Source organism: Desarmillaria tabescens (assembly GCF_030435595.1).
Source record: "Desarmillaria tabescens strain CCBAS 213 chromosome Unknown EV420scaffold_22, whole genome shotgun sequence".
Classification (NCBI taxonomy): Eukaryota; Fungi; Basidiomycota; class Agaricomycetes; order Agaricales; family Physalacriaceae; genus Desarmillaria; species Desarmillaria tabescens.
In genome coordinates, this window is record NW_026848321.1 from 533,339 (window position 1) to 560,095 (window position 26,757).

Genomic DNA, 26,757 nt, shown 5'->3' on the forward strand with positions numbered 1-26,757 from the left:
GTCCTTTAGTGAATATATCTGCTAAGTTCTCCTCTGAGGCACAGTGCTGAACTTTGACTTCATTTGAAGCCATGTGCTCGCGAACAAAATGATGGCGGATATCAATGTGTTTTGATCGTGCGTGGAATATTGGGTTCTCAGCGAATTTGATTGCTGATTGATTGTCAACCATAATAGTAGTTGCACCATCAGGTGGCAACCCTAATTCAGTTAGAAGCGCTCGCAACCATATTACTTCTCTAGTTGTGTGCGCAAGGGCCATATACTCTGCTTCCATAGTGGATAGGGCTATGGTGGGCTGTTTCTTTGAACTCCAAGTAACAGCTCCCCCTGCATAGGTACAGACATAACCAGATGTTGATCTTCTATCTGTTCTGTCTTCTCCCCAGTCTGAATCTGAATAAGGTATCAGTTCATCTGTAGTCCCTCCATATGTAATTCCTAAGTCTAGAGTCCCCTTCAAGTAATGGAAAACTCATTTGAGGGCTGTGACATGCTCAGCAGCCGGATTCTGCACATATTTGCTTAATTCCGTGACAGCATGTGCAATATTGGGCCGGGATCCATTTGCTGCATACATCAGAGATCCAACACCAGTGTGGTAATACTGCCTGGTGGCTGTGTCAACACCTCGGGGGTCACCTTCGGGGATTTTCTCTAGCCGTACATTCGGGTCCATAGGCATTTTGACCGGTTTACAGTCTTTCATGCCCATTCTCTCGAGTACCTTGAGAATATATGCCTTCTGGGATAAGGTAATAGTGCCCTTCTCCCAATTCCTGTCTATCTTCATGCCCAATATATGTTGAATCTCCCCCATGTCTGTAACATTTAACTTCTTCTTAAGTTCTTCTTTCATGTTAGACATGGTTTCATCATCCTGGGCAAGCAATGTCATGTCATCTACATGCACAGCTATAATTATGGGGCCTGATTTTGCTTGTCTGATGTATACACATTGATCACTGATCAATCTTGTGTATCCAAGTCCCAAAAATGTAGCGTTTAATTTTTCATTCTAAACTCGGCCAGATTGCTTGAGTCCATATAATGTCAATTTGAGGTGTGCTGCCTTGCCGCTTCCATCAGAATATTCTGGCGGTTGAGCCATGTAAATAGATTCATTGAGCTTTTCATTTAGGTAAGCTCCGACAACATCCATTCCATGTATAATCAAGTTTCTTTGTGCGGCAATGGCCATAAGTAGGCGTAATGTGTCCAGCCTGACAACAGGTGCATATGTCTTGAAGAAATCAATGCCGGGAACCTGCAAAAATCCTTTCGCAATGAGTCTGGCCTTGTATCTGGTGATTTTCCCATCACCATCCCTTTTTAATCTATAAGTCCACTTGCAATTTACAAGTGATCTGTCCTGGGGTAATTCCTCTAACTGCCATGTACCCAGAGAAGTCAATAGATTATATTCTTCATCCATTGCTTTCTTCCAATGATGCCAATCTGGCCTTGTTTTAGCTTCTTCAAGGCTTAATGGCTCATCACTGAGGTTATCTGCAGTCTCCCCCAGACATGCATAGTCTGCTGCTATATTTGCAGTTTCCAAAGGTTCCTGTGTCATTTCGTGCTGCAATTCCGGCGGTTTCGTGCCTCTTGCAGCTGCTGGCCCGAACATGTTTATATCTGTGATGCAGTCCGGAAGGACGCGTTACACCCAGCACGAGCTCAGACCCATGGGTTGACAAATACGACAAAAGCCAAGAGGTGATGCAGCGTGGAACCCATGTACATACCGAAAATAGTTTAAACCAAACATGTAAAATGCATGTAAAACAGTCAGACACATCACTGATGTTGCGATGAAAGGAATCCAGGTTACATGCATATGTAATGTTTGTATTACACCCATCTGGGCAAACAGGCAAGCAACACCCATTTGGGCTGGTAGTATTATCTGAATATCCAAGGTCTGCCATACGAAAACACAGGGACTAGAACAGGAAAATATGTGGGAAGATATGAAGAACTGACTGCAGAAGGGACGTGAAAAGGTACTGAGTTGATAAGCGCATAAGACACAAGACAAACCAGGTACTCACATCGACGCATAACAGGGTCCACCATGACAATGGATATGGTAAGCAGAGTGCTGCACACAAATAGGACATAGATCGACAGACAAGCTGGATCAGTGTATCAGCACCTGAGATGACAATGCGAATGGTTGAACACACCGAAGCGTCCTGCACTGCTGAACAACAACAGCAGGTAACCAGACAGAGGGACATTTTTGTTGCTGAGTAGGAACTGCATTCATGGCAACTCAATGAAAGCATGACATATCAGGCGGGACACTTACGAGTAGAGTGCACATCAACCCCAGGACAGCCAGTAGACCACATATAAGAGGGACGCATGATATGCAAACACGATCGCAACTGTACTCCTATTTCTTAGGGAGGGGATGGGGAGGATGGAGGACATTGCGGCAGATGCAAAGGGAGTAAAGTTTAGAAATCCGCACACAGATCGAATCAGAGTTTGAGCAGAACCGAAGGGAAAGACGTCAAAACAGGGTTAATTTATATGCCAAGATAAAGATGGTATATACGATGCCAATATATCGGAGTACGTTATCATAGGAGCAGAATATATAGTTCAAGCTAACAGGTATATCTAACAGGAACACACGAGATCTGCAATAGTCGCCTTTACCAACTCGTGCTTTTTCAGTTTGTCGAGAATGCTGAGCGTTAAGAGCATCACAGGCGAAATGTCATCGCACCTCCCGTCCAACATTAACCGAAACGTTCCACGAAGAGCTCGATAATAGTTGTCAGGAGTACTAGCAAGGATTAGCAGGAGGGGAGACAAATGGAATGCAGCTTCCATCAGATGCGTCTGACTAATGTGCAGTGTCACAACAAGGTTGAATTCAGAAATCCTAAGAGATCTGCAGTCAGACGACCATGTCGAGCAACCGATGAGGACAGAAGGCAGATCCTTCATGCTGACGTTGACATGGAGTCGAGTCAGTGTGGCAAAGGCTTTGAGGTTGAAGTCGTGGGGGTCATTGAACCACGACACAGTGGCTACAGGATGCAACTATCAGCGCACGAATAAATACAGGATATCGCAGAAGGGATATGCACAAAAGGTAAGATGTAATGTAGTCAGGTTGCGTCCCATCAGCTGAGCGATGGAAGGCAGCATGTAGGCGACATTAGGGCTGACATGAGCTGCAAGCTCCTCAATTGCACACATGCATAGTCGGAATGGGTATACTTCGGCAGGAAGCAGATACGCCTCGATGCTCAGACCTTCAGGGGACAATGGAAACAGCTGCAGCAGCAAAGGTGGGGTGCCGCGTTCATCGACGATGGATGAGAGTATCGGGCCGAGCTCATCAGGGAAGTCAATCGTAAGAGTACACAGGGTAGGAGAGATATCAGACAGGACCAGGGGCTGCATGATGTTGTTGATGCCGTGCTCAGATCTCCAAACTTCCAAACTGAATGGTGTAAGCTCACTGAGGAGGCACCTATTAGAGAGACAACATGCATGAGCAGATATAATGGAAACAAGTGATATAGCACATACAATGTGACCGTAATATATGGAGCGCAACAACAGAGAGGATATTCCTTCACAGAGACAGAGCAATGTCTCTACGCTGTGACCCCTGAGCGAGCAACGATGAAGTATTACGGTGGTAACGGAACGGGGTAAGACATAAGGATACCGGACGACCAGGTAATGAGGAACAGAACAATGAGTACCACGTATCGTGACAGTCTGTACACCTGGGACGACACAATAGAAAGAAGGTGCGATGAAGCAAGGCCAATTGTCATACGAGATATCACAGATCCAACCCATGAAGTTGTGTTTGAGCGAGCCATGCAGCAAGACTATCTCTGAAGCAAAGGCATATGCAGCAGCCTCCCGCTTTTTTTTGGGTGTGTCAAACACACGCTGCCAGTCCCCCCTCATCCTAAAATGGATGGAGGAATGCGTTGATACGCCTGGTATCAGGCTACCCGTAGATTTTGCGATTTTACATCAGTTTATGCAATCTACAAGCGGTACAGAGGGCTACAGTGGAGGCTTCGTGCTGGTAGCTAAATACTACATAAAGAATGAAAGCATGGCAGTACAGAACGGACTTAGAAATGACATCTCGAAGAGTCAATTCTACCAGCTGTCAACATGCCAAGCTAAGCCCTACCTAAACAAGACTATTACAGTCAAATCTCAGGGACTTGTCTGTATGGAGTATAAAAACCAAGAAGTTGAAGAATGGAACAAACTAGATGCCTCATCGCCTCGATGAGTAGAAAGAACCTGTCAGGAAAAATTGCTAAGTCGAGAAACAGATCAGCTTTCGAGATCAACTCAGGCTAGGAAAGGAATAACCTTGGAAGAATGAATAGCCACGTTGGGTACCAAGATGACCGACCTTGATCGCGCAGTGATCAACAGAATACAATCTCGGACCTGCAGTCAATCGCGATCAGTGGTTACATCCTCGAGATCCTGCGCATACCGCAGTATTCAATACATATGGCATGCGGCAGGCCTTGCAGACGGAAGAAGGAGCACCCACGGACTAGTAGGGCACTCCTCGGTGACAGAATAACCTGGCACAGTCACGTCGAACTGAATAGAAACTACGGAATGGCACGATACTTGTAGGATAGTGACTCACCGTTTGTATTAATTCCAAAGCTCGTACCATAATTACTGTAGATACGGGCTCCTATACCTAAAACACAAATCGTATAAATTAGCAGCGACTAGACACATAACGGCAGGAAAGCATTCCCCCCGCGTTTGTGCTAGTAGCCTGTATAGCTACCTAATCAATCACTGGTTTTTATTGCATATCCTCGACTGAAGTGAATTAAGTTACCAAAGTCAACCCATAAGGGCGACTACAGTAATCTAGAAGAGTTAAGTAGGAAGTAGAGCCGTCCCTGCGTTTGTGTCTTGCTAGTTAATTGAACTGCTCCGTGGACAAAGGCCTTGTGTTCTCTCTCTCCAAGATTAGCGATCTAGATGTGCTGAGTCAACTTTAAATCAAAAGACCTCATCTAGTTGAAGTAAAATAAGCCCTAGAATGCTTTAAGTTCGAACAATCGTCGAGTTCAAGGAACTCCAGAGTCTGTGTACTCTTTGCAAGTCTTGTACTTGAAGTCAGAACCTGAGCGTTCTTTGTAGAGTGATTTTGCACTCTTTGTAGACCTTGGAGTCTTTGGTTGTTTGATTATTTGAAGTGTCCGCTAGAAGTTCTTCTAGACGACGTTGAAACGAGCATAACTTGCTCGACTATACCTTACAAAACAAGTTCATAAAACCCCACTATCGTGGACTAGTGTACTTTGTGTAAAACACATCGAAAGAAGAATTGAAGTTGTTTTCAGGCAAAACCCCACTAGATTATCTAAATCTAAGTACATCGCGAGTGCTTCTATCGTACTCACCCTCAAACTTATATACATTGGTGATTGTGTGTGTGTGTGATTTAGTATCTAGATTGACGATCTAGACGCTTGTTTCATTTGCATGCTGCCCGTTACTGAGCACATCAGCGTGAAATGGCTGGATGCGATACACCATTCCTGGCTAACCCAACGCATACAAAGTAAATCCAAACGTGCAACAAATGAGAATATGAGCTCGAGTATCTCCAGGGGTAGTTTCCTGGGCACACAAACGCTCGCCTTCTGCATGTAGAATGACTGTGAATGGGGAATAGTTGAAGTGGTATATACAACCCAAGGGTATCGCAGCTCGAACAAGCATATGTATTCGAGCATAGAAGAGTAGAGCTGACTTCCCTCTCCTGTGGATGGTAGGGACAAACAAGAGGATTGGTACCGAAAATAAGGATGAGAACCTGGGTAAAACAAGGATAAGGCAAACGACATAAAAGATACTGCAAACCGGACCCACCGTCATCATATATGGTTATTAGTTCTGAAAGGGAGAGGCCAGCCTCAGCGTACGAAACGAGACTAAGTATGTCCTGGTAAATGTAGACATTGAACTACGGGCATGTGGGGTTACTATCCATAACAACAGGCGATAAATTTAAGACATACAGGAGCAGGAGAGGCCAGCACATATTGGGATTCAGATATATCCATAGAGATAAACGGAGAGCCAGGGTGTTCGATATAGATGCAGTGAGAGCAAGAAAGATGGGTTATGCCGGAGATATAGGAGGGTTGCGTGAGGAAGAGGACGAGGTGGAATCGGCGGAGACAAAGTGCACAAAGATGCAAGCTCTATGGAGTTATACAGGGACATCTTTAAGGGACCCAAAGGACAGATCAAGACGAGGCATATCCAAAATAAATAAGGAACAGCAAATATAGTATATGAATACAAACATGGATCGCAGCAACATTCATGGTGACAGAGTAACTCCCGACAAAGGAACAAGACGACGCAAGTAGAGGAAGTGACAGAACGAAGCAGGAGGGACGACGCCAAAAAGAAAACCAAAATTGGGGAAATATAAACGGTGGGATCGGTTGAAGAAGAGAAGAAGGATCAACCCAAGAGAGGCAGACGCCAACTAGTAGTTTCAGGAGTCAAGATCTCTGCGCCAGCAGCTACATATGCGGCCAAGAACACGAGGAGGGGAGATGGAGAAGCGGAGTCAAAACAATACATGTGGCAGCAATTTGCATGAAAGTGGTACAAAAACAAAAATGCTACCCAAACAAAATAAAAATAAAAAGACTCACCTGCACCATCTCCATCGGGTTGACCGGTAGTCTGAAACGCACGAAGTGTGTTAAAGAAGACTTTGGACAAGAGAGGAATGAACAACAGTATTTATAATTCTACGAGATTAGAGTATCACAATGGTATCTATGACACTCAACATGATGCAAACCAATATCCTTATCAGCTGATAATGCAGAGATTAACGAAAGTGCATGTTCGTAGTCAGGATCATGCAGGGCATGTTCCACTATATCCCGTAAGGAAAGCGTAAAGGAACCTCTGAATGGAATACCTCGATTTGCGGCAGAACCGGTAAAGTGCTGCTTTACATCCTCCATGGACAAGCACTTGTCCAAGCGCACCTGTGACCAAGGGGATACCACCAAGTCCAGCAAAACAACCGCAGTCGCAGTCTCCTTGCTTGGAGATTCCCAGGAGGCAATGATCTTCAACAAAGTGCCAACATAGCGAAAGTCTGCGTAGAGGTTCAAAGTCGACAAAACATTGAGGCCCGTCAGGCTGATGCATGGCACGACACCACCGGTATGTAGATTAGCTGCATATCAGACAGAACCTTGAGTAATAGATGTCAATACACAACAAGGTCACTCACGGACGTGTATAGTCAACATAGAGAGGGTATTAGACACTCGGGGCCAAACATATGCGAACTCTCCATTGTAGTGTGTGCCCAGACGGATGTTAAGCTCCTGCAGAGCAAGTGCATTGGTCTGAAAGGGATATGACTCTCCGACGTCAAGCAGTTGATCATACTTCGCACGGGCGAGTGGGGTCGAAAACAGTTGATGTAATAGCATGTACCCGCCAATGAGAATGGAGCCCGCAGGTTGAATCTGCTGACTGTGCTCTATCATATTGTATGCATCGGACCGGAGGTCTAGTCTGATATACCGAAGAGTCGGAGGAACTGGGTTCAAGAGAAAAGGGCCATGGAAACTGTTGAAGCTGAGGGACTCGCGAATATCAGCCCGCTGTTTGGCACTCCATGGGATAGGCTACAGAGTAGAAACTTCAACAGGGGACAATGAACAAAGAAGTAAATATATACTGACGATAGCACCCTCTTCCAGACTTTCTATGCAAAGTCTCTGAAGCCGTCCATCAGGCGACAGCAACCCCTCCAGGCTATAACCAGCAAGGGTAACCTTCTTCAAGCGGAGTTTGACGACAGAAGGGGGTAGCAGAAACGGACAAGGAATACTGGGCGGGTCGGTCTCCCTGTAATCTGTCCCTCTACCCTCGAAAATGACTGACTTGACACGGGTCAACAAATGCAGGAAGAAGTTATAGAGGAAGACCAGCCAGTCGAGAAAGCAGATACCTCGGATGATGGCCTGCAATCCCAGACGTACGATGGTAGCTGATAATTCGATCTCGCATTCAACAGCAAACTTGCAGAGGAACATACTGTCGCCAGCGATGGCAGGATCATCCATGATACGAACCCAACGTTCGGGCAGAGCTAACACCAGGTATTGATGGGTGCGACACGTCAAGATGGCTCACCATGTCAGGGATACCGATCTTGAACATAACCGGGATGCATGAGGGAGATGGCTAAATACTTCGTCCCAAACATCATCAGGCACAGATCCGGCATAGGGGGTAGAAGAGAGAGAGGAAGGGGCAAGAGATAGAGACGACATCATCAATGATATGTCATCACGTTGTCCTGAATAAGATTGTACTATCCCATGCTTGTACCCGAACGATGCAGTCAAAATGCTGCAGGGCAAAAGGGTGAGATCGACCAGGCAAGCCATATAAATGTAGTACAAGTGAGTTCCTGTGGTGAACGAAAAAGCGGTCAGTACCGAGGGAATACATGTACATGCAACTAGACGGGACGAACCTGAACAGATCCATGTCAATCATTCGGAGCGGCTTATATCCTGGTCATATGTGTCTACGACCCTAGCCATCTCACAAAAGTCGAACTGTGAAGGTACAGGACACAAATAAGAAGTCGACACAGAACAAGGGGGGAGGGTAACACACAGGACTGTCAGAAATATCGAGGGGGTCGAAAGCGGCCATCCTGCACAACAGAACAGCTACGGGCACAGAAGGCAAAGCAGCAGTAACACACTCAAATATGTCCAGGAGCAGGGATTTTTATAAGGGAGTCACATATAGCACGATAGCTTAGATAGCGAGATAAAGGTAAGTCAAACTCGAACTAAGGTTGCTGTATGTTGTGGCAGGTCATAGAAACGAAGATGAAACTGATATCCCGATAGTGAGGGTTCACAGCAAGGAGCACAGATGGCACAATTAGAGTGGAGTGACGATGCAATACGACATGGATTAATAGAGCAAGGAGAAGTTTTCAATACCAAGGATTCATATCTGAAGGTCAAATGTCTATCGCATGGGCATGCAATCAACGAACAGAATCAGATGCAGGTGCATCAGTGCAGTCGTGGATCGATAAAGATCAGCATGAGCGGATAGCGATCCCCCGTACGATAAGACGTGCAGAGCTCTGTCAAGCAACGCAACGGCCGCAATGAAGGAAAAAAAAAAGAGATGTACAACACGAATAAGTCACACACGTGACATGCCTGCACATGTATCGCACGACTTTGACACTTTAAAGCAAGCTGAACACATATTAATATTACAGCAGCCACATGACAAAGATACCATACTACGTTGCATCAATGGAAATATAACAAACGACACGATGTTATCAATCTCCCTACTATCCCACATGCCATCACTCTTCACTGTAACCAAGAGCAGCCAGAGCTTCAGGTTTGGGAGCCTGACCGAGCAGAATTGCGAACTGGATGTTCAAGTTGATACGAGGACTCCCGTTTGGGCTCCAAACACCAGGGGTATACCCGATAGCAACCAGTGTGAAATGGTCAAGATCCTTAGTGATCCTAGGCATAGCAGATAACGAGTCAAAATCCTCAGGACGGAATAGAAAATGATGTCCCTTAGATGCCTGGCCATCGAATATAGGTACTGGGCACAAGAGACGTATCAGACAGTGTCAGAGAAATGTAATAAAGGGAAGCCCTACTTTCATCATCAAAACCTAAACAGTGATAATACTGATGCCGGGAAGCAAGAGTTACTGGCTTCCCAGGCGACCGGGGCCAAGCAGATCGACCACGAGACAACGTGGTAGCAGTCGGCTTAGCCAGAACAGGCTTCTGCAATGCCGGAGAAGGAACTGGGAACGAACACCAGGCGTAAACATAAAATAAATAAATAAAAAGACAGTAATTGTCAAATGAAGCACCGCACATTTGTTCCAATTGTGACCAGGGGTGTTTGATGGGAACCTGGTAGTGAATTCAACAGCCTCGCTTGTCATGCATTCGGACTGAGTCTCTGGGGTGGGAATATCGAAAACCGATGCAATCATAGTGGTCTCCCGCCTCCAAGGTTGGCTGAAAGGTAAGATGCGGATGGAGTGGACCGTTCTCCCACCATGAGCAGACGTAGCACTGTTGTATCCACCTTGCTGCCCGATCTTGAAAACGTTGCACTTGATGATGACACCCGCAATCATAGCTATGGCTGCAGAGGAGTTGTAAATCATCTTCTTGCCATCGTCAGAAAAGGCTTCCTGAGGCATGGTAGACAGGGAGCAGTAAGGGCCATGTCTGGTGAAGTAAAACCAGGCAAGCAGAGATCTAAGAGAGGCATGTGAATGGTCGAAACGTTTACCATATCAAAAAGAACAACTCACTGGAGAGAGTGTCTGGTAAGCAAGCTGGTAATGTCATCAACGGTAATGTAAGGAGGTTGATTGAAGGATGAGACGGTATGTCCTAGAGCCACCATAGCATGGAAGACACTGCAATCAAATTATCAGCAGGAGCAGAGAGACCAAAAAGAAAAAAAAAACCCGTACCCGAGCGGAGACAAAGTGAGATAGAATGGCCTAAGCTGCACCTCTTGAATCTCAACCAGCATAACACATTGACTGGGATCAGCATCAGCAGGTGGTTGGCCATCTACTGCCTTGCTGAAAGAACTGGCATCAGAGTAAAAGGGAAGATTGCTTAAATGACAAACAAACGAGGTGGCATGGACGACTTCTCCCGAAGCACCCGGTGATTCATCAGCAACCTCTTCTTCTTCCGAGGATTCGTCACGGCAGGCGGTCCTGAAAGGCAGACGTCGATACACGACAACATTATGGTTGTATAGGATACACCACACACCCAGCAAAAGCACCAAGAGTCGACAACAGAGCTGCGGAGAGGTTACCTTTATGTCAAGATTAGATAGAATTAGCATGAAGTGAAACAAATGAAATGTTGTTACACCGTACCGGGAGCAGCAACCAGAACAGGATTAGAAGAACCAGCATCAGATACAACAGTGCGCTGGCCCAACAGAACAAGTGACTTGTCTGGAAGATGTGCAACGTCTGCAGCGCCGGACACACCAACCAAATCAGCACGAACAGCAAGAGGATTACCCTTGGCAGGCTGTTTGCCTTTATTTTTCTTGCTGCGCCGGTGTTGCGACTGCAGCCTATTTACGCGTGTAATTTTGCAATCTAGAGTGTTTTACACGCATACTGAGAAATAGTGAGCGAGCGGACTAAAACTACGCATCGACACTAATGCTACGCGGTGCAATGATATGGAATATAACTTATGGCATAAGAAGCAACGGGATTCTAAACAGGACTTAGTCACAGCACTGTACCTGATGGGCATGCGTGATGAGAAGACCAAACCCTATACCCAATGCCTTAGGCTCTAACTTACAAGCACACTCGCGGGAGCTAGATAAAACCTTGAAGATTGCACTGGCACCAAGAACACTTAGCGCGCTCGCTAACTGTGACGCGCTGTACCTGAAAATCCAGGGAAATCCTTAAGCGAGCTGACAGATATCACCGGCACGAGCTTGGGCAATGGGCTTCGGCCGAAGTCCGCGAGCCTGCGTTCCATTGTTCTGAGTCCCATTGTTCGAAGACTCACTTGTTGCCGTGTCTACGAGAAGCCTCTGTGAATCCAAGAAAGAAGGCCTGAACGACATATGCCAGAACTGATAGTTCCGTGCGCCTAGACCTGTCGGTCGCTAGAGAACGAGCCCGCGGGTGTCGGGAGAGCACCTCTTGGCACACGTTTAGCGAGCTCACTATAGAAATGAGACTAAAACTGGGAAGTCCGACTCGGATGCTCAGTAAGGCGGCGGTGGCAACGTGCTACACATGTAGGAGTCTGGGTACTGCGCGACGTTTGTAATTCTAATTCCCCTGTAGTATAAGTAGACTGGTTACAGTAGGTAGAGGCCAAGTTTCGAGCCCCTGAGTTCCCGTGCACGTGTTGAAGGTGGTACTGTAACAAAGGATCAGTTTGTGACTTCGAGCTGTGCGTAGAATTAGCGAGCTCACTCAGAGAAATACGAGATACCCTTTTGATAAGACTTTTGAGAACTTAGTCAGAGTGAATATGAATCAGTGACGCTGTTTCTGTTCTGTTAAGTGTGATAAGTCTGTTTGGAGAATGTGTTGAAGTGGAAATCTGAGATCTGTTCTGTTCTGTTCTGTTCTGTTTCAGTCTGTTCCATGTCAGTTCTGTTCGAAGTTCCGTTTCTGAATCTGTTTTCCAAGCACTTCTGAAGTGTTCTTGAGTCGAGATAACCTGCGGGAGTTAGTTGGAGAACCCCTACATACAGTTGTGTAGCAAGCGGGCTAAGTCAGTGCTTGCCTGTGGTGTTCTTTTAGCGAGCTCACTAAAGTTTCGGCGTGTATTGCCTCTGTTTCTGTTGGGATCAGTGTCCCTTGTGTATTATAACTCAAATCTGCCTTGAAGGTTGCGTCGTGCCAGTGAACAACCTTCCTGTAAAAAGTTCCTAGACTTAGGAATTCATTAGAGAAAGCTTAGCTTCGCTAAGAGCGCTGAGAATAAGAGAAACTCTTCGAGATATTGAAGTATAGTTGGATCACATTAGGAATAATCGCTCCCCCTAGAACTTATGAGGGTGATTGTAGTTTGTGTAGTTGTGTGAGTGTGTGTGTGGGTTTTTGAGGTTCGCCTTTTAGCCCGCTCACTATTCCACAGGTGCCCACAGCCAGCCTCTTCACCGGGGAGAAGGCATCGGAGGTCTGTCGAGGTCCTCGAGGAAGACACCCGGCAGCTGGGTGGTAATGATGCCAGTTCCCGATACAGACTGGAGGAGCAACTTCCACAGCCAAAGCAGTATGTCGACGCCTATACGGGCAGGAAGAGTAAGATACACCAAGAGGAAAGCAGATGAAGACATACAGAGCAATGGGCTGAGAGGGGCATTGTACATGGGCAGAAGAGCTCCTGCAAGAATTGAGGCTTGCAAAACATGTATACATACAGAACACTCACAGGGCAACAGATGGATTGGATCAGGTATCATCCACGGGAGCAAGATCAGAACTCCTTCCACTGGTAATACTACATAGAAAAGGCAAAGGTCAGATGTTCAAGTCAGTGGCAAGACACGACCACACGTACAGTGAATCGACATATAGGCCCCGCTCGGTTTTGACCCTCGATCGACTAGCAACATAGTAAGAAAGCGGAAGAAGTGCTGGGAGGCAAACACTCATGGGGATGCACGGACAGCGGTTGCAATGTCAGTGGGAACAACTGCAGGTGAACGAGTTTCCACAGCAGGCGTATTATCCAATAGAGCAACATCTGCTCCCGAGAGCTCACCGTTCTCAGAGCCAGAGACGGACCTGGATAGCAACAGCAGTGAATGAGGTCACGGAAACACAGTAGATGAGGCTGGATGGCATACTCTTCTGATCCTTCCTTGGCTTCATCATCAACATACAGATTACTGGCAGACCTGGACTCAGGCATGAGAGATTATCCGTGTGCAGTATGATTGCCATAATGTGATGTACCTGGAACCGGAATCCGTATCGTCTCCAGATGCACACTGAAGAAGCATCACCTGAGGCTGAGTCACCAGAGTCATGTTGGATGTCGGTAGCCCATACGGCTGCACTAAGAGCAGTAGAGGGGCCAGTCACAGCAGTGACGTCAGACGGGGCGAGCTCCCCATAAGAAACACGTCTACGGACGGTCTGAGCAAGCACACCTGTGGGATGACTGATGTTATGTGAGCAGTGATAGTAGGGAAGGGAAATAGAGAATGAGGACTCACAAGACAGTGACGGCGGGCAACTGCTGATAGAGCGCCCCACTGGGGACAGGCAAAGCAGGAGACGACGAGGGACTACAAGGATCACCAATCAGGGAATAAAATCGTGAAGAGTATATGAAAGGCATATGTGATATTAGTTTCGGTGCTAAGCACTCGATTGCAATGATTAACACAACTGCGTTTTTTTGCAGGCAAACTATAAGATAGACACACATGAATACATGGAAAAGGAGCAAGATACAACAAGTTGAACGCACACATCCAGACTTTGAGCTGGGACATCTTGCACTGGTAAGGCACAAGTAACGAATGAATGGAATCCTCCTCCATGGGAGGAGCAGGTTCTCCACCGGAACGGCTTAGACGAGAGCACTTGCGTTTTTGAACGGACGAGCTGAATTGAAGGTAAAAAAGAGAGAGTATAAGCATAAGGATACGCAGTCAACCCACACGATGTACATGGACGACAGAGGAGCATGCTGGACTGGAGCAGACATTACAAAACAGGACGAAGGACACAATATCTGAAAAAGACATGAAAAGTAGGAAGGGGATGAAACGGTATTGGAACAAGAAGGCTTTTATCAGGGAGTACAACTCGTATCAGATAAGGTGTGCCAACATTGCTAGTCAAAACAAGCAAAGATAGAGGGGAAAGAGAGGATGAAAGGAAAGAGCTCCACAGAATTGAATACATCCAACACAATGATCAACGCATGCAAAGGCACATTAACACAGATACAAAGGAGAAGACAGACACTATGGATGAATCACAAAGTACAGAGGAACAAAGAAGCACAGACAGACAGCTAAGAGACCAATTTAATAAAGCAGCAAAACAATACACAACCTACACAAAGACACCTGTTCAGGCAAAGACGCATCATACAAAGGAAATCGCGAAGTGAATCCAGCAAAGAGAAGGGTACATCAGACAGGCGAAACAGGTCAAAATCTTCAGTCATAGATGCAAGATCTTCGACCGTTGACGACAAGGTCCGACACGACACAAACCAGCGACAACAACCCCTCAACAAAATTCGGAATGAAAATGGAGCGGATTCGCAAACATCAAATAATAAATACAAAAGCAGCAAATAACGATAGCGAAAGGGGTATAAAAAGAAGATCGAAAAGTTTGAAGCTCAAAGGTGGAGACAGATGAAGCCGCACAAAGAGCGAGATGAACAGTCTAATGGATCAACAGAAGCGACCACATGGTTCACACTCAATCAATATGACAAGGGAGATCATGAAAGAGCTGCTTCCACAGTAAAGGTGCACGAGTTTATATATCAATCGATTCGGAGGAACAGGTTACTACACAAACATGTGCCATGCAAAAAAGACAATGCGGGTGGAGCAATAAGCAGAAAGTGCCATAGATGGGAAGAGGCCTGCATGCAATGGGTTTATGGAAGCAAGCATGTAAGACGAAAGGTGCAGGCAATAAGGATAAGGCGCGTCAATCGGAGCGCATACATGCACGAGGGAAATCTGCGTTACAAGGCCATCACTGAGCACCAACAAGACAGAAGGGGGAAAGACATCACACATGCAAGCGAGACCAATGCAAAGAAGCTCTAGAAACTCCACGACGCATTTGTATGGAGCACACTGAAGTGACAAGAACGTTGGCTCCCTATAACACCCCCGTTGTCATTCTGCCATCTGCTAAGTCGACCGCGATGGACCAATACTACGACACGAGAGAAGCGAGTAAGCAAATGCGAGATAAGCTAGAGTCAGAACACTTACGACTAACACAGAGCATATGGTACACAGTTTGTCGGAGGAAAGGGTGGCGAAAGATGAGCTGCATCTCTCGAGACTATACAGGGTGAGCGGAACATGTATAACGCGTCAACCAGACAATGCTGACAATGACCGTAGGAAACAACGGTGCTAGAGGGCATGCAGATAACGTCAGATGATGACGAGCAGACCTGGTGACTTACCAAGTGCGATGAAAGCTCGGGGGAGACCGAAGAGATGGTGTTCACGATCACAGGTGCGATGATGCATGCTGACCTGCCACCGATAGAGAGGGAGACACCATGAGTGTTACACGCATGCAGACATAGTCAAACTCACCTTTTAAAACAGTGGGATGTGAGAGAAGTTAAGGTTCCTTAGCCAGTCCATCACATTAACTGGGTTCAACGGCAAGAGTTTCGATGATGCTATATGCGCGATCAGAGAGATACAATGCACAGGCGAAAGGGAATTCCATCAAGGCCAGCTACAAGAATGGTTGCCTGTCAAACTGCAAGGATACGATGCCGTAGAGATGTCTAACCGATACTTCAGAACCCGCAGCAAAACAGAGCGAGAAACAGGAATACCGATCAGGACCGATGTCGATCCTAAAGGTGTGCTGATGCGTCTAGCAGGCAACAACTTGATACACATGGAAGAGAATGTAGTGAAATACTACAGAGGCATCATGGACGCAGGGAAGAAAAAGTGAGTCTAGTTGATGTACCGGAATTCAATGCTTTAACAAACATCAGATACATGGGAGCCAAGCCCCATATGTTCAGAACAGGTGACATAGTAGAAGCACAATGCTCAGTCGTCTTCGTGAGATGTAAGGGGGGCAGTGTCAAGACGAAATTGGTACTGCATGCGATAGCAATGGTCAACTGTGAACACACTATGGTAAGCGTAATAAAAGCCAAGACACACAGAAAACTAACCACTGGAAACCAGAATGCGGATCGAGACAGGAAAAACGGCAACTGACAGGTGGGGGGTGCACCATCGGCAGTGAGGATGAAGAGGAAAGTGGGCTTCAAATACGAGGGCGAGGCTGAGGAGACACACGAGAAGTCGAAGAAGCATCAGGATGACGTACAGAATGATGAGCAGGATAGCATGTTGAGCACTGAAATGTAGCAGTAGCGGCGAAAATCCTGGTGGCTTGTCGTGCCTAATATACATATATCACCGTGTGAACAAACAAAAACATAAAGAGAGAACGGAATAACAAAAACAAAAAACAAAAAGAAAAAAAAAAAGGAAAGAAAGAAAAACAGAAAAAACAATGAAATAAAACTAAAGTAAAACAAAAAAGCAACTGCAGAAAAGAACGGATAGGTCAGATACACAGAAACAGAAAGGAAGTAAAGGGAGAGGGAAAGAAAGGGATAGTCAGCTGGCAACAGAACATGACAGCAACGAGGAAGGAATAGAAACTTGCAACAGCATCATCGAGTAGACAGTCCAGCAATAGCCGTCAACGAATAGAAATATTCTCATGATATACTCAGGTAGCCAGTCCGGCAAATGCCGTCAACGAATAGAATTATTCCCATGGTATGCTCAGGCAGCCATGTCGGCAAATTCTGTGATGAATTGATACCCCAAATAGAATTTCCCATGGGTCCTTCAGGACAGCATAATGACTGAGTATCCTATATACATAGGACTCGAAACCCAACCCAACTGCAGACGAATGGTATAGGTTGGGAACAAAGCCAGAGTTTTCTTTTCTTTTCCCTGATAAAGTAGTAGATAGTGTAAACCCAGTCTGAGGCCACATAAATTGTGGCAAAGATATACAAGCACATGATAAGGGAAACCATGATGTGTCGTTTTTTGAGTCGGCGTTGTTTACTAAAGACTATTGAAATTTTTATCATGCACCGGTACTGAAAAATCAGGGACCAACACACATGTTGCCCACAATGCCACTATCACAATGCAAGTATGGATACCTGTTGTATCTCAACCCACTTAGTCAATGTGTATATGCATCAATTTGCATACTGACCATGCCCGAAGACTCCCAATAGCACCTGGTTCAACTCTGCGATTGATACTTGTTCGTCTGACATGGTGAAGATTCAGAGAGATTTGTGGATTGAACTCGATGTCTCCTCTTATGTAGCACTGATGAATGGACCTAGCCCGATTGAGACTGATGGGCACAGGATTACAGATAATATAATTGTGGAGAGGTGAGGATTTCTTACTAAGTAACACAAAAGTATCTGCTTCTGCCGGTGATTTCAAGACAAGGGACCAGAAGTCTGGCTTTAGAAGACTGAGCAAACAAATCATCAAGCTTCCATAAACTGCACTGGTCTTCTCAACAGCAGCATAAACAATCTAAGCGAATACTAATCGTTTAGTGCTTTTACAGTTAGAATGGTGACATTGCAGCTTGCCTATACGTGTCATCCAACCTGCCCAAATCTGACAAGGCTATGCACGGAAGATACAAGGTAAAAGATGACATTGATGAATCCATTAGTGATTGATCCCAGAAGTTCAGCGTGTAACCTTCTGACGGAGGCAATACGAGGCAAACGGATAAGGCCCCAAGATTCAAAGTCATGGCAGTAAGCAGTGGTCACACTGGCTAGTAAAACGCAAGCAACTGTAGGATCTCTAGGCCGTACACATGCAGAAACTCACTGCGAACATCACCATGATAATGGCAACCATCATCTCGCTAAATTGACCCATACAGAGTGACTGATGAGTGAGCAAAGATACATATATTGATTTGTATGGTCGGATGACACGACAAAGGGATTTGGGGGTGGTACCTATGAGTTTGATGTGCACGAATCCGATGAAAGATTACAGCTGGAAATAGATGCGAATGATAAATATATGTGCCCAGAATGAGGTGGCCGAGCTCACCAATACTCTCAGTCCGAAGCAGATCAAACATGGGTGCGAGGTGCCTATCTATACCTGAGAGGTGATCCACCTATCAAGGCAGTCCTGAATTTGGAATTCGCTGATGTGAGACTGAAGACTTGGTCTTCATGCCTTCCCAGTGACGGGAGACAAGGCCACGGGAGCGCAGAACAGAAGTGAGGGTGGACATCCATTAGCAGCGAGAACCTATAGCCCATGAGTAACAATGAAAAAAAGATGGGATATGTCTTATCCAATGCGCTAGATATGCGCTGTCCAGTGACATACGATTTCTTCAGCAGAGAATGCAGTAGTATGCTGGCCTGCTTCATCCATGAGTAAACGGTCCTTCAATCTGAGGGTGGCACTGAATATTAGGAGTGAGTGGGCATATCAAAGGGCGAATTTGTTATGGATCTGCCGAAATCCGGATATGCTAGCACGAGGCAAGGAGCGGTGATCGGAGCGAGGTAAGATTAATTAGAAGTGATGTACATCATTAGGGAATATAATGGATTCCGGCGAGGGTTCGTGAGGAGACCTGAGTGGTCCGGTTTGCGAAATAAAGAGAATCAGTAAGCGCGAAGCAATTACTGAGGGAAGTAGCCGGTAAGCGTGGAGCAATTACCGATATAGAAAGCCTGTAAGCACGAAGCTATTACGGGCCATGGGTGAAGGCAAGCGCTAAGCGTAACCTTCGGGTTGGTATTGGAAAGCACTAGGCATATCCAATGGGTCGTTCAGCAAGCGCTAGGCGTAACTGAGGGTTAACACAGTGTGAGGGTACTGGAAGTAGTAGATTGATCAAGTATCTCTAATACAATGTTATCTACAAGTTTATATACTAAGGAAATGTTTGAGTCATTATTATTCTACAATGTTCTATAATATTCTAGTATCAATACGAAGAATAGAGAAAGTAAGAGAAAGTACGAGCGAGTCACTACTAGGACCGAGAAGGCCGAGTTCGGGCATGTGTTGACTCATGCACCAAATCAGTGGATACCCAATATCCATAACAGAATTGCGCTCTTGGGGGAGCTAATGGCAGTGTAGACCTGGTGCTTGCAGCAAGCGGGAGAAAAAGAGCAAAGGCAAGCTCAGCAAGGCCCGACTGTGGTTCGTTGCGCAGGAACTTGGATTGAATTTCGAGTGTCCTAGACGATCCTGAAAGCGGGTCTCCTGAAGGGAGAGAGATGTTGAGGCCATCGGACGAGAACAAGGAAGTATCGGCGTCTGGGTACAAGACTATTGGTGGATTAGACTAGTCTTGATGCAACAGGAAGTCAGTACACCCACATCTGGGGCAAGCTCATCGAGGCGGTGGTGAGGGTGAGGATTAGCCGGCATACAACTGAGAAGTTGCCGGTTGGTTGCCGGGGTGGCACAGCCACACTTGTTTTTGTCTTTTCTCTCCAACACCAACACCAGTTGCTCACCTCTGCTTTGTTATCAACCAACTTTAATCGACTTGGATCATACTAGGATCTCCACTCGCACTTCGGTGGTAGATACTCTAGTAAGTCAAAGGCGACATGTGAAGTCGATTGAGGGCAAGATAGATGCAAAACAAGGAGTTCGAGGTTGGGTAGATTAAACCTTAGCCGAAGCTGGGTTTTAGGCCAGCTGAGGCTCTACTTAAATACACTTCTGATACGCTAATAATAGTACTGTGAGAAATGATCCATAGGGATTGCATATGAGTAATCCTGCTGAGTAAGACAAAGAAAAATGAATAAACCGTAACATTAACCCCTCTCTAAGACTCGTTCATCCTGAATGAGTCCTCAGATTCCCATTCGTCATCATCCAAAGTTGAATGTCTGGAGTCGGAGTAGAAAGACGGTACATCGTCATCATCTCCCTCCTCGTCTGCATTCCAGTTTTTGTAAATGCATTGGAGGTTTTGAAGGTTTACCTCTTCCTCGGAGTCATCTTCTTCCTCCACGACCGGTATTCCATCTGCCTCATCCGTTGTTACTTTCAGCCATTTTCCTTCAACGAAATCTTTTTCCAACTCTGGATTGAACGCCAGGTGCCAATTGATAGGTGGTTCTTCAACGATCCTATCAATTTCCTCTGAGTGGGCTATTGCTGAGCATTGAGATGAAGGAACCATAATTATGTCGGTGAGGCAAGGAGTATCCGGTTCGTGGTATTGAGCTAGGTCATTGGGTGGTATTTTATTGTCGATCCCTACCGTCCTCCCATATTTATCGATTTCCCACTGAATCCTTTGGAGGCGGGCTTCGTATTCGTTAAGCAGCTCTTCTGCATTTGCCATATTTGAACGTTTTACCCAGGAGTTCTCTTCCATCGGGTATCCCTTCCATTTCACCAGGTACTCGGTTATAGTACGACGAGTACGTCCTCGACCGATAACTTTGTCTCGTTGTTCCACGATTTCCTCGATTTCGTACTCCTCTTCATCATCGATCAAATCGGGAGGTGGCCTCTCTGGATGTGGTTGGTTGGGGAATTCTGGGGCTTGGTATGGCATTAAGAGGGATTCGTTGAACCGATTGTGAATCTTCCAGCCCACCAGGAGTTTGAGCTCATAAGTGGAGGTGCCCTTTTTGGCGATGATGGTGAAGGGTCCTACCCATCGATCTCCGAGTTTCTTGGTGGGGCGAGGAAGGTTTAGGTTGGTAGAATCCAGCCATACCTTGTCGCCTACTCGGTATTTGACAGCCTCCCCCTTATGCTTGTCATAAGCCCTCTTCATGGATTTGGCTGCTTGCTCTAGCAATTCTCTCGCCTTTTCCTGTACCTCCTGAATTCCCTGAACCAGTTTTGATGCTGCCGGGACGGTGTCTGGTCATTGGGCGGTTTTGATAACCTGCCCATCCCTTCTGAAGACCACCTTATAGGGGGAAAATCCCATGGCCGAATGTGTTCAGTTGTTATGAGTGAAGGCGGCCAATGGTAGCCACTCGCTCCAATCATCCTGTCGGTAGTTTACGAACATCCTGAGATATTTTTCGATCTCTTGATTGACCCGTTCAGTTTGACCGTCTGTTTGAGGGTGGTAGGCCGTAGAGAGGGTTTCCTGCAACCTGAATAAGGGCATAGAATTCTTTCATGAACTTGGATATGAAAATTGTTCCTCTGTCCGAAATGACCTTCTCGGGCATTATCCCATACGGTATGTAGACATGGTCCCAGAGGATTTTGGCGAACCCGAGGGAAGTAAGTTCCTCGGTGCAGGCAACGGGAATTATGGTCTTGGAGAACCTGTCAACTATGACCAGGATCGAATCATGTCCCTTCGAATTAGGAAGCTTTGTGATCATGTCAACAGAGATATGAGTCCATGGCCTTGTTGGAGTTTCAGTTCGGATGAAGGGGAGCTCTTTTTGGGCGACTGATCTGCCTTTGTCCATTGACAGACCTCACACCCCCTGACGTACACTTCTACTTCTCAGCGCATTCGCAGCCACCAATAGTCCCGTAAGATGAGCTCTTTGGTTTTTTCTATTCCTGGGTGTCCCACCATTACATGGTCATGTCGTAGAGCTATAATTTCTCCTCGTAGCCATTTGTCTGTAGGGATATAAATCCGTCCATCATACCAGAGTAGGTCCTGGTCCCTGGTGACCCCCTTCTCATGGTTAAGGGAGTCAGAAATGCCTCGGTCCCACTTTCGAGGGTCGTGAGTTGCAAGTTTGATCTTCTCGTGCAACTCTTCCTGGGTTGGCATTACCAGGGCACGGAAATGCTCGGCCTTGAGGACGGTTATGTCTTTGTTATCCCCCTTGCCCTGGTCATGGTCTGCCCGCCTAGACAATAAGTCTGCCTTGCGATTTTGAGCCTCCGGTTTATGATGAAGGGTGAATTGGTATTCCGCCAACTCTGTCACCCAGCGTGCCTGCCTATGATTTAGTTTCTGCGGTTTGCAGAAATACTGTAGGTTAGAGTGGTTGGTCCAGATTTCGAAATCCTCCCATGCTCCCATGAGATATTGGCGCCATTCTTCCAAGGCGATCATGATGGTGAGCAATTCTTTGTCGTAGATCTCGTAATTGCGCTCAGTAATGGACAGCGCTTTCGAGAGGAAGGCCACGGGTCACCACTTCTCCTCTTGCCATTGAGAGAGGACGGCTCCAATTGCTCCCTCGCTGGAGTCCACCTCTACTCGGAATTTCCCTTCATCCAACGGTATCGCCAGGACTACGTCTTCTCAGAACAACTCCTTCAGTTTTTCAAACGACTCTTGTTGGGCCCTACCCCATGTCCAGTCGACCTTCCCGGTGAGAATCATGAGAGGTTTTACGTGTTTGCTGTAGTCACGTATGAACCTGCGGTAAAAGTTGCAGAATCCCAGGAACGATTGTAGCTCCTGTTTCTTGTGAGGCACTGGCCAGTCCAGTAACCCAGCGATCTTTACTGGGTCCATGCGAATCTTCCCTTCGCTGATGAGGACACCTAGATACTCTGTTTCCTCTACTTTGAATTCACATTTTTCGGCTTTCAGGAAGAGATGATTGTCCTGAAGGATTTGGAGTACCTTCCATACAATACGTTGATGATTCCTCTTCGTCTTGGAGGCAATGAGAATGTCGTCCAAGTAGACAGACACCTCTCTGGCGGAGATGAGCTCTTTGAAGATATCGTTCATCATCCACTGGAATGTGGCTGGGGAATTGGTAAGTCCGAAAAACATTACCAAGGGTTCGTAAAGGCTGCGATTGGTTCGAAACACGGCCTTCCACTCGTCTCCTTGTTTAATCCTGACATTATTATATCCCCACCGCACGTCCAGCTTGGTGAAATACCTCGCCTTCTTCAGCCTGTCCATTAACTCCCCAATGAGTGGTAGCGGATACCGATTCTTGATGGTCATTTCATTGAGTTTCCGGTAGTCCTGTACTGGGCGAAGTTTCCCGTCTTTTTTCTTGACAAAGAAGAACGGCGACGCCATAGGGGACTTTGAGGCTTGAATACGGCCTGGTGGAGAGGTTTTCATCGAGAAACTTGTCCAATTCTTCCTGCTCCATGGGATTAAGAGGGTAGACTTTACAGTCTAGGTTGGCATTAGCATTGGGGATTAGTTCGATAGCGTGGTCCCAGGGTTTTTGAGGGGGTAATTCGTCAAAGTTTTCCTTATCAAAAACGTCTTGGAACTCTCTGTATTCTTCCGGTACTATTTCTTCGAAGGATTTCGCCGCCTTTTTGGCATTAGCTTGGGCGGCTAATTCATTAGCTTTAGTCCCCATTGCTCGGACGTGGAAAGCTTCCTCGAAGTCTATTACCAGAATGGTATCCCCTTCTTTGTACTCCTCCCATCGAGCCGACGGATCTGTGTCGGGAAGCGAAAAAGGAATTTTTCGGCATGCACAGCGGGCTAGGGTGACCGCTCCTGTGTCCCAATCGATTAACGGGTTATGCTTCTGGAGCCAGTCATGTCCTAGGAATAAGGGCATGGTTCCCAGGTCGACTACAGCTAGTTCGATCCATTCCACGTGATCCCCAATTCAGATCCGTACTTCGGCGTACTCCGTTATATCCCCTCCCTTGTTTTGGGTGCCATCAGCATTGTAGACCAGGGTAGGATGGGCCGCCTTTTTAAGGTTAATCCCATGCGTTTGGACCCAGGTGCGGTCGATAGAACTTCCCGTTGCCCCACTGTCCACGAGCACCTTGAGGCCGAATACGTCTTGAGTGTCTAAGGTCTCTAGTTGAATGCTGATCGATACATTACGCCCTTTCCTTCCTCATATGTACATAGGGGGTTTCTTTAGGTCTTCCATCCACTCCCACCTGTCCCTTGCCTCTTTAGCGGTCTCCGGCTGTTCCTTGAGCACGTCCCATAGCTCAACTGTTACTTCTCCTACCCGACGAGGATGCACCCATCGTTTAAGGGCGGAGAAGGCTGCTGGCTCGTTTTTGGCGAGTTGTAATGCTCGGCGGGTCCAGTGCATCCCGAACAGTTTGTAGTACATGTCGAGGACAGCCTTCTTGGCTTCGTGCGCCAATTCGGGGGCTCGGGCTCAGGGGTCATCTGCGACTTCCCATTGGGTCTGGTTACAGGAATATTGGACCGTAGGTAATCTTCTTCGTCTTCTACTTCTTCCAAAGAAATGGGGGGGTTCTTGCCTCGAGGTGGCAATTGGTCACTGGGCCAAAGAGGGCCCCTCAGCAGCACTTGGTCACCTTCCGTCGAGCGGGTGGAGGAGGGCTCGCTGCCCTGTGTTCGGCCCTGGCCAAGGGCACTTGTGCTAGGCATTGTAACCTCCACGCGTGATCCATACTTATCCTCATTCCTAATGCCGGCGGTACTCTCGGTAACCCTAGGCAGGCACACACATATTGGCTCCCCAAGGGGGTCGACACCGTTTGCAGGGGGAGGCCACTACTAGGGGTAGGTGGTCCCCTTGGTTCCCAGCCTCAGCTGCTTTCCCACCACTGACGGGAGGAACAACCTGAGTGGAAGGCCCGTCCGTCGGGGTTGTCAGCCGATTCTCCCTGCCGGGGCGATGACCACCACGTCTGGTGTCCATCTTGTCTTGGCATGAGGCGCTTGCTGGGTACTCCAGACTTTTCCCCATACTGCCAAGCGGGAGTGCCTGAGGTGGGCCAGTCCCTAGGGGTTCATTGCTGGATGCGGGCTGCGTCGAGTGGCGGAAATCCCCTCCTATGCCATTGGCGTCTTGCGATTCCTTTTCCTTAGTCTCTTCTATGGGTAATGCGGCGAAAAGATTGGTATATTGTTCATATGGAGTACCTACATACGTAGTATAAGTCCGGCTAGAAGTACATGAGTGCACACCAGATGAAACTAAGTCCTTTGCCGATGCCGTTGAATCGCTTATTTCGACGCCGGCTCGTCTTTTGACAACTTCTCCTCCTTGACCTCCTCGACCTTTGTGTCCTTTCCCAATTCTTCCTTCTCGGCCTCCACAAGTAACTGTCGTAGACGCTGCACGGGGATTTTCTTGTGTGGAGGGAGTTTGACGGGAAGCCATTTCGATTTGTCCATTGGACATTTATGGTCCTGGCTCCATCCAGTATTTCCGCACTTGAAGCACCGCTTATCGCTTCACAGCTTATCGATCTCCATTGGCTGCCCGGCTCCACTGTAGGTTGTTCCCATGGCATCTTTCTTATCACTCAGCCCCCCCGTCTTCTGTGATGATTGATTTTGATTGCCTTGACCTGAACCACCACTCTGGTTCTGGGAGGACTTACTGCCCAATCCTTGGGCGACCCCGTATCGATAGTTAGCGTCAATCCTTAAGATGCGCGCCTTCCATTGCGCATAGGTTGTGGGGCGCTCGTTGTCCCCATGCATAACCGTGTTGCGTACCATCAGTTGTATCGCGGCTTCTACTGCTTTGAACATCTGCTTCTCATTGTCGAACTCCTCGCACTTGTGGGCTAGTCGCTCGAACTTCACGAAGAACTCCACCGCTGACTTGAAGTCTGACTGGCGGACCTTCTTCCATTCCTGCTTCCAAATGGCGAGCTCAGCCACTTCGTGGAACTGGACGGTTAGGTCATGGGAGAATTCTTCCCAAGTAGGGAATCTCCAATGACCTCATGGGTCCTGGTAACGGTAGTACTGATTGTTCCACCATTGTTGGGCCTCCCCCCATAGGTAGCCTTGGGCGAACATAATGCGATAGGGGTTCTGTCCCTGATCGTTCATGGTGTAGTACATTGGAAACACCTGAAAGTACACCTCACAATGATGTAGGAAGCGATTGATATCCGACGATACCCCAGTGAAATACTCCGGCTGAGTAACCAGCTTGGGTTTGACGTTGTTCCAGGGGTTATTCACCGCTCCTGGAGCCAACTGCCAGGGAGGTATGGGGTCTGGAGGTGAGGGTGGTGCCAGCGGTACTGGCAGATTCGGAGGCCGCGGCAGGGAACGGAGGCGAGGGTTGTTCCCTGGTGGGGGGTACCTGTTGGGAGGATGGGGCCTTGGAGGTTCTGTCAGGGGCCACGGTGGTACCGTCGACCCTTTTCCCTTGTCCGGATTGGAGGGTCCTGCCCCTTCATCTGCCCAGTCGTCGTCGTCGCCGGCACCTCCAGCGATAAACTTCATCGTTTCTAGGGGATTAGGCATCGGCTGGGGTCAACGATAAGCCTCACACCCCGGCTGGGGATACTCAGGGTGGACGAGGTTCCACACAATGGCCGCTCGGTGCCATGTTTCTACTTCGAGGATGTTCTTCATCAGGTATACATCCCCGATGAGTTTGGTGCTTCGGTAGTCTTCTCCCGCCTCCGTAAGCAGCCATTGGGGGTCCTTCTCCA

At 47.2% G+C, this 26,757-nt stretch overlaps 3 protein-coding genes across 3 annotated transcripts; 1 reads left to right on the forward strand and 2 right to left on the reverse strand.

Moving 5' to 3' along the window:
- Nucleotides 1-1,905: 1,905 nt before the first annotated feature.
- EV420DRAFT_1480827 (uncharacterized protein) lies at nucleotides 1,906-3,426 on the reverse strand (the record flags this gene model as incomplete). The annotated part of the gene is made up of 6 exons (XM_060469708.1): nucleotides 1,906-1,946; nucleotides 2,055-2,138; nucleotides 2,190-2,262; nucleotides 2,647-2,701; nucleotides 2,741-3,060; nucleotides 3,190-3,426. The coding sequence occupies 6 exons, from the start codon at nucleotides 3,424-3,426 to the stop codon at nucleotides 1,906-1,908; spliced, it is 810 nt and encodes a 269-aa protein (XP_060329673.1).
- A 3,383-nt stretch (nucleotides 3,427-6,809) lies between these two features.
- EV420DRAFT_1644107 (uncharacterized protein) lies at nucleotides 6,810-8,150 on the reverse strand (the record flags this gene model as incomplete). The annotated part of the gene is made up of 3 exons (XM_060477597.1): nucleotides 6,810-7,249; nucleotides 7,307-7,709; nucleotides 7,767-8,150. The coding sequence occupies 3 exons, from the start codon at nucleotides 8,148-8,150 to the stop codon at nucleotides 6,810-6,812; spliced, it is 1,227 nt and encodes a 408-aa protein (XP_060329674.1).
- Nucleotides 8,151-15,530: 7,380 nt separating this feature from the next.
- On the forward strand, nucleotides 15,531-16,740 carry EV420DRAFT_1480831 (uncharacterized protein; the record flags this gene model as incomplete). The annotated part of the gene is made up of 7 exons (XM_060469709.1): nucleotides 15,531-15,561; nucleotides 15,612-15,682; nucleotides 15,736-15,791; nucleotides 15,979-16,214; nucleotides 16,236-16,308; nucleotides 16,356-16,503; nucleotides 16,591-16,740. 7 exons carry the CDS (start codon nucleotides 15,531-15,533, stop codon nucleotides 16,738-16,740), a joined length of 765 nt encoding a protein of 254 aa, XP_060329675.1.
- Between the last annotated feature and the right edge of the window lie 10,017 nt (nucleotides 16,741-26,757).